The 7,912-nt window shown below is 64.8% G+C and overlaps 1 protein-coding gene across 4 annotated transcripts; it reads left to right on the top strand.

The window, feature by feature from the left end:
- Positions 1 to 40: 40 nt before the first annotated feature.
- Positions 41 to 5,867, top strand: SPHK1 (sphingosine kinase 1). 4 transcript variants are annotated; one of them, XM_090291452.1, is made up of 6 exons: positions 41 to 375; positions 3,462 to 3,665; positions 3,996 to 4,148; positions 4,240 to 4,334; positions 4,434 to 4,549; positions 4,807 to 5,867. In XM_090291452.1, exons 1-6 carry the CDS (start codon positions 366 to 368, stop codon positions 5,618 to 5,620), a joined length of 1,392 nt encoding a protein of 463 aa, XP_090147578.1. In that variant the 5' UTR covers positions 41 to 365; the 3' UTR covers positions 5,621 to 5,867. The 4 variants fall into 4 exon arrangements, with proteins under 4 accessions (XP_090147578.1, XP_090147576.1, XP_090147577.1 ...); XM_090291450.1 differs by lacking the exon at positions 41 to 375 and adding an exon at positions 799 to 893; XM_090291451.1 differs by lacking the exon at positions 41 to 375 and adding an exon at positions 1,866 to 1,944.
- Positions 5,868 to 7,912: the final 2,045 nt, after the last annotated feature.

Below are 7,912 nucleotides of genomic sequence, written 5' to 3'. Positions count from 1 at the left end.
GTCGTATCAAACCTGATGCCAGGCCCCTGGTGAGCCTGGCCGGGCACAGCGGCTGGTAGTTTCAGGAGCTGGGGGCAGGGAGAAGCCTGGAGAAGGCCTTGAAGACGCTTCCTCTTTCTCGGGAAGGCTGAGCAGCCGGCTCCCCGGGCAACTCTGCAGAAAGCAACCCACCAGCCCCACGGATGTGCAAACATCAGTGAGGAGCCTGCGGAGGCTGAGCCTCCCAGGCTGGGGGTCAGGCCCCCTGGGTCTGCTTCTCAGCTCTGCTGGCAACTGATGTGGCGGCCGGACCAGACCCTTCACCTCTCAGGGTTTCAGTTCCCCAAGCTTCTTGCTCTTGCCCGACCCTGTGTCTTGAGCCAGGGATGCTGATGGGTGAGTTTCCGGAGATGAGACAGAGTTCTTTACAGAGGGGCTGGGGAGAGGCAGCCTGGGAGGGGGAAGGTGAATGAATGGCAGGAATAAGGGGGCAGAGCAGAGACCAGAGGTGAGGGGGGCAGGGGAAGAGGCTGCAGGGAGGACAGAGGAGCCTTTGTGTGGATCGGAACCGGGGCCAGAGCGCTTTACCTCCCCCCGCCCTGGGCCCCCCAGGCTGGATAGAGAGCCCGGCAGGCTGCCCCGCCTCCCCTCCCCTGCTGGGTTTCTGGTCACCCCACCCCCACCCGCCCCGCGACTCCAGGGGCTCCGGGAGGAAGCGAGCGACCCTGAGGCAGGCGGGCTTTCTCACCGCGGACTCAGGCACAGCCACATCTCCCCTTTCCAGCGCCTCAGCTTCTCGTCGGACCCCAGGGTTTAAGACGGCGGCCCTCCAGGCCGGATGGACGTGCCCTCCCGAGCGAGGGAGAAGAAAGGAGAGGATGCCCTGGCCGCGTCCGCAGCCACCTCCCTCCAAGGTTGCGACCTCAGGGAGCACCACCCTGCGTCCCACGACCTATAGGCGCCAAAGCCTAGACTGCGACCCCTGCGGGAGGGGAGAGGTGGGGAGAGGCAGGCAGGGGAGAGGAGGGCGGGATCTGGCTCCCGGCTCCTGCGCAGAGCCCCCGCCGCCGCCCGGGTCCCCGCCTCGCGTGGCCGCGGCACTGCTGCTGCAGCGCTGCCCCCTCCCCGCACCGATTCCCGGGGGTGGGGGACCGGTGCGGACGCGCGCCGCGGCGCTGCTAGAGGGTGGTGACGCCGAGATCCTTCCCCTCGCTCTGAGTTTCGGGGTTTCTCGGTCGGTGAGCACGTCGCTGAGTCACCTTCCCGGAATGCGCTTGGGACGCCCGGGACTCAGCCAGGAATGCCCGGGGGCGGCGCAGGGCGGGGGCGCGCACCGCCGCGAAGCGCGCCGGCCTCGGGAACGGATCCGGGACCGCGCAACCAGCCTGCGCTCCCACCTACCTGGGGACCCGCGGCCCGCCCCTCCGGTGCTGGGAACGCGGCCAAGGAGGCGTGCCGGGGTTCCGGAGCCTGACCGGACGTACCACTTCTCAACTTTAAGGGGCGAGGAGGAGAGGTGTGTGGGGTCGGGCGGGGCAGGTGTGGGCGCGTGAGCCCTGTGTAGCGCCTGGGCCTGCACCACCACAGGGGTTTGTTCTTTTCCTACCTTGGGCCCCACCTGGTCAGGTTTGGGAAACTTCTTCCTTGGGGTCTCCGCAAACAACCCCCCAGGGATTGAGCTCGTGTTGGTCGGGGACACATGCACCCATGATCGCATAAATCACACTAACACAACGCGTCCCCGTGTGCCTCCGTTAAAGCGAAAACTCCCAGGCACTTTTGCATCTTTCGGCCGAGCCCATGCTGGGGGGAGGGCGGGGACGGCGGACACGCCCCCGGTGCGTAGCTCTCCAGTCCCCCAGGCCTGTTGACACTGCCGGACTCCCCTCGGGGTGGTGAGGGGCCGTGCGTGGGCCTGGTCGCCAGCTGTAGGGGCAGCTTCTTTGGCCTAGATGAGCCTCGATGGTATGGCGTCCTCTGGGGAAAAGGACCCAACTTTTGAGGTTCTTGACAAGGGCGCGCGCCTCCTCCGGACCGCAGCCCCCAGCGGGGCGGGTCTTCCGCTCTCCCCAGAACGACGATCTTGGCAGCTGCAGCGTCAGGAAGCTAAAAATAACCGTCTGTGGGAGAACGGAGGCGGTGGGAGAGACGCCCCAGGACCGGCGGGGGTCTACACCTCAAATTCTGGGTGGGCTGGAGCTGGGCGCGTGAAGAGGGAAGACCCTGAGGAGGGAGGTCTCAACCTCGGGGGGCAGCCGACGGTCTGCCCGGGAGCAACAAGCCTAGTGCACCCGGCACCGCGTCGTGTGCTGCTCTGGCTTTGAGCGCCGCCGCGAGTTCGCGCATTGCGCGTTCACCTTCACACGTCCCGCACGCTGCGCTCGGGGCGCGCCGCTCGTGGCCGGGTCCCGGGCTCCGCGCCTCGCCGACTACCTTAGCCTCTCCCCAAGCCAGGCCGCGGCGCCACTTTTTTGCCAGTCGCCTACTCCGAGCAGCGGGGGCGCGTGGCCACGCCCTGGGACCCAGCAGACGCGGTGAGGCCGGGGACCAGCGGGCCGGCCGCGCGCGCGGGGTGCGGGTGCCACCCCCTCCGGTGTGCGGAGTCAGGGGCGTGGCCAGGCCGGGCGCCGAGACACAGTGCCCTTCTCGCGCACCGCGGCAAGGGGCGGCCAAGTTGAGCAAAAAGTTTGAGGCCTGAGGCAGCGAAGCTGTGGAGTCAGCGTGTGTGGCTCCGACGCGAGGCTGAGCCCAGGACGAGCTGTGTTCCGCCCTGACCTACTGTAGGGGACCGAGGTGGCGCCTCCCCAGCAAACCGGACAGACTGGGTAGGGCCGGCCGCCCGCCCTGCCCTCTCTCGGCTCGTGGCTCCTGGGCGGCCCGCGGAACTAGGCCACGCACGGCGAGGCCTCTGCGCCCACTCCGCGCTCAGCCGAGGGCGGTGGCAGCTGGCGGCCGGGCTTGGGCTCAGTCATCACGCGATTCAGTCTCGCGCCCCGGCAGAGCCGGGCCACTGAAGGCGCTCGCAGCTACCGTAGCCGCTCTGGAGCTGGGGTGGGGGACCCGGCCACCGGGATGGCTCGGGGCTGGGACCTCTCGCCCCAAACGCCGTGCCCCGCGTTGTCCGCTCAAGTTCTGGGATTTTTACGCAACTGGGCTCCCCCTAGCAGCCCCTGGGAGGGGTTAGAGGCTGGTCAGACGGGGAGAGAGCCACGGGGCTCTGACTCATCCGTCAGGCCGGAACCGAAGCCCCAAGAAGAGGCCCTTAGCCACCACAGGCTCAGTTCCAGGACAGGAGCTCCCTTGGTGTCACCCGGGCTTGGCTTTCTGGACCTCGCCGAAAACTAAGTCCCCAGCTCCGGAGTTTCCAGCAATGCCGGAGCACGTTGCTCCCCGCGCGCGCGCGCGGTCTGAGGATCTGGCCAGGCGCCCCTCACCTCGGGGAGCCGCTCCGGACCCCTCGAACATTGTCTCCTCTCCCTCAGATCCGGCGGCTGGAGAGAATGACGCGTGTGCCTCCACAGCCCGAGCTCCGGGCGGGGAAGGCGAGCCCCACACCCGGCACCGCAATGCCTGCCTGGGCAGCACCGATAAGGAGCTGAAGGCAGGAGCCACCGCTGAGGGCAGCGCCCCAACAGCGCTGGGGAGCCCTAGGCAGCGGAATCCACGGGTCAAGATTATGGATCCAGGTTTGTGGGGGCCCGGCCTGGAAGGGCTATAGGGGGATCCTTTGTCTTCCTGACCAGGGTCAGCTGGACAGGAGAGAGTGGCTAGGGACGCTGGAGAGAAACGCTGTCCCTGAGGCGTCCACAAACTGGTTGGGGCTGAACCAAGGACCAGGGTGTCAAAGGTGCCCTGCTCCCCCCCAACCCCCCGGAGGCCGCTTCCTCTGGCCAGGCTCTCCCGCAGCAAATACCCGGGTATTTCAGGGACCAGTTTCCATCCCAGTGCCCCTGTTGTGAGCCGCGCCCTCTAGTGTCCGGTTGAGGACGCAGCCTTTTCGCGGTTGATTTTTCCAGCCGGTGGCCCCTGGAACCAGCTCCCACGGCCCTGCCACGTACTGGTGCTGCTCAACCCACGCGGGGGCAAGGGCAAGGCCCTGCAGCTCTTCCGGAGCCACGTGCAGCCCCTGCTGGCTCAGGCCGATGTCTCCTTCAGGCTTATGCTCACTGGTGAGTGCCTTCAGGGGGTGGGCGGGTGGTACAGGGAGCACCCACTGCCAGGAACCCCCCACCCCATAGCTACCCTGCCTCCCCCCTGCAGAACGGCGGAACCACGCCAGGGAGCTGGTACGCGCAGAGGAGCTGCGGCGCTGGGATGCGCTGGTGGTCATGTCTGGAGACGGGCTGATGCATGAGGTGAGGCCTGTGCCGGGGGGGGGGGGGGGGGCTGGGTGCAGTGGGGGCAGGGCACGGTGGCGGTGTGTCCCCAGGCTGAGGCTGCCTCTGCTCCAACAGGTGGTGAACGGGCTCATGGAGCGGCCTGACTGGGAGACCGCCATCCAGAAGCCTCTGTGCAGCCTCCCCGCCGGCTCTGGCAATGCGCTGGCAGCGTCTCTGAACCATTACGCTGGGTAAGAGCCCAGGGCCAGGGTGGGCCACAGTTCCCCCTCAGTGCCGCCTCACTGCCCGGCTTTTAGGAAACCCCATTTGCTGGGGTAACTTCCATTCCCTCTTTTCTGGAGCTTCGGCCCTCGGTTCAGTTGCCCTTTCTTGTGATGCCGCTGGCTGCCTGGCTCTGCTCCCTCTCCCTAGGGACCCGGGGGGCCCTGCCCAGCCACACTCCCTAGGAGGAGGAAGGGAGGTGCATGAGGACGTTTCCCCCCCGCAGCTACGAGCAGGTGACTAACGAAGACCTGCTGAACAACTGCACGCTGCTGCTGTGCCGGAGGCAGCTGGCTCCCGTGAACCTGCTGTCCCTGCAGATGGCCTCGGGGCTGCGCATCTTCTCCGTCCTCAGCCTCGCCTGGGGCTTCATTGCCGACGTGGATATCGAAAGCGAGAAGTTCCGGCGCCTCGGGGAGATGCGCTTCACGGTGGGCACCGTCCTGCGCCTGGCGGCCCTGCGCGTCTACCGGGGCAGACTGGCCTACCTCCCCGCAGAACAGGTGGTCTCCAAGGGGTCCACGTCCCCTCCTCTGGACGGGCAGGAGCAGCAGGGCCCTGTGGACACCCACCTCGTGCCCCTGGAGCAGCCGGTGCCCGCTCACTGGACGGTGGTGCCAGAGCAGGACTTCGTACTGGTTCTGGTGCTGCTCCACTCACACCTGGGCAGCGAGATGTTCGCTGCGCCCATGGGCCGCCGTGCGGCCAGCACTATGCACCTGTTCTACGTGCGGGCAGGCGTGTCTCGCGCCATGCTGCTACGCCTCTTCCTGGCCATGGAGAAGGGCAAGCACATGGAGTGCAACTGTCCCTACCTGGTCTATGTGCCCGTGGTTGCCTTCCGCCTGGAGCCCAAAGATGGGAAGGGCATGTTTGCTGTGGACGGGGAGTTGATGGTCAGCGAGGCTGTGCAGGGCCAGGTGCACCCGAACTACTTCTGGATGGTCAGTGGCCGACAGGATCCCCCACCTTCTCTAGAGCCACAGCCACCGCCACCCAGGCGGAAGCCACAGCAGACATCAGCTCCAGATCCCTTATGACTCCATGGGCCTTTCTGTGCCTTAGTCTGTCCACTTGGTATAATCTGAACTCAGGACTCTCCCTTCTTCCCCCAGGACTGGAGGGCTGGTCCCACTTCTCGGGGAGCTGGGACAGCGGGACTACTGGGAAGGCTGGGTAGAGGCTGTGCTTCCAGCTGGCTGGGCCCCATGGCAGTGCTGAAGCCAACCCGTTGTTCTGGGAGCCCCACCCCATCAATCAAATCCAAATAAAATGACATTCCCAGCCTACTGGTCTTATCCCAGGGGTTAGGGAGGGGGTGGGGTCTTGGTCCTGGCAGACTCTAGTATTTAGTATTTAACGTTAATGGTGCCGAGGGGTGCCTCCTGGATTTCATTTCGGTGACGGGCACAGGACCACAGCTTCTTCGGCAGAGGATAGAGCCTTGCCCTGAAATTGTAACCCCTTCAGCCTAGAAGCAGCCAGGGAGCTCAGCCACCTGCCTCGCCCCCCACGTGGGAAGCCAGGCTCAGAGCCAGCACGGCTGTCTCACCGAGGACCACACAGCCAGCCAGCCTCTGCAAGGGGCAGCGGGAAGTTCGAGGAGCAACAGAACCCAAGATGGCAGGCCTGTGTCCCTCCACTGAGGGCTCTGGGGCGTTCTCACCTCCCCAGCCTCCTCCGCCCTGCCCTGCCCCATCCTGGTAGAGGGCGTTGGGCAGCAGTTAAAGGGAAGCAGCAGGGAGGGGCAGATGCCAATCTCCCAAACGGGGCAGACACCTTGGCTCGAAGCCCAGGCCAGGTGTGTCACTGTCACTCCTGTGTTGGGAAGGTGGCCAACATGGCTGAAAACTGGCTCTTGAAGGACAAACACAGCCCAGCCCAGAGGCAGGAGCCCTGACCTGCCGAGGCCTGAGGTCCTGACGTCCGGCCCGGCCGCTGTGAACACTGCAACAGAAACGCAGGTGGCGGGCAGGCACCAGGCTGGGGCAGCGGGGTCGTCCCTTCCCCTGGGGAGGGCGTGCGAGGTGCCCAGAGAAGAAAGGTCACAGAGCCCAGGTGAATGGCAGAGGCAGGTTTAATGGTGCCACCTTGTCTTTTTTGTACATTGTAATGAGCCAAACAAAAAAAAAAAATGCAGGTAAAAAAAAGGTTTAATCACACAGCACTTTATACAGATGTCGTAAGCAGTAGGCATTCACATCTCCACATGAACGACGCCCTGGGAAGCACAGCCCCCCCAGTCACTCCAGGGGTTTCTCACACAAGACCCCGACTGAACTCCGGGTGCGCGGCCCGGGCTCTGCTCGTCCTGCCCGGGGCCACCGCCCGCTGGGAGGAAACGACACTGCTCGGGTGAGGAGCCAGCTTAAGGCGGACAAGACGCATCATGCTTTGGCTTCTTTTCTTGTTTGTTTTTTCTAATAAGAGTTAATATCTTTGCTTTTGAAACTTATTTTCTTTCAACCTTAAATATTACATACATACACCGAAAATTACATACCTGCAATGTGCTCACAGCATCCTCTTAACCTGGAGCTTCACATTATCAAAAGCTTAGAAAACGTGTAAACCTCTGGGCCCGTCTCTGCAAGGGAGGCGACCCCACACCCGCCACCTCTCCGTCCCCAGGCGGAGCCTGCGGAGTTTGCAAGCGAAGGGCTGACAGGCAGCCTTGATCTCGGGGGAGAGAGGGCTGGCTCCATTTTGTGAGCGACAGGCCCTGTCCCAGCGAGAGCATCTGATAGTGGGAGGGACAGAGTCCACGGGAGAGGCCCAGCACGTGCCAAGGCCCCGCATGTGCTGCCGCTCCCACCTCCCGGGACGGGACTGAGCAGGGGGCAGACGCTGGCTTCAGTTCAAGCACACGAGGCCGTGAAGCCGGAGCCGCATGCCCACAGCCACGCGGGACAGAAGAGCAAGGCACCTACAGTTGTTCCTTTCCCGGCAGCTCCCTGGTCCTCGCTCCGTGTGTGTATGTGTGTGTGTGAGGGCCACCACCTCTTCTGGGTGTCACCCTGAACCCAGCCTGGTCTCTTAGAGAATAAGTCCAACAGGCCTGAGGGCCGTCCTGTGGTGAACGGGCCGGAACAGAGCCAGGCGTCAGTGACAGCGGCTACACCTCCCAGGAAAGTGTCGGTGCCAGGGGACGGGGGAGGACCTGGTGGCAGTGGCCTGGGACACGGGGAAGCGACGATGGCACTGAAGAGGACGAAGGGGACGAGGGAACTGCTGGAGCAGCCCACACTTCATGCGGCCCCGCACGGCTCTGGGGCCCAGGGCTCCGTGCCAGGCCCTTGGAAAACTCCACCCCCGACCCAAGATGAAGGCGG

This window comes from Furipterus horrens, unplaced genomic scaffold (genome assembly GCF_987537825.1).
Source record: "Furipterus horrens unplaced genomic scaffold, mFurHor1.1.pri manual_scaffold_11, whole genome shotgun sequence".
Lineage (NCBI taxonomy): Eukaryota > Metazoa > Chordata > Mammalia > Chiroptera > Furipteridae > Furipterus > Furipterus horrens.
The sequence above is the reverse complement of the archived record's forward strand: the minus strand, read 5'-3'. Positions and strand labels throughout refer to the sequence as shown.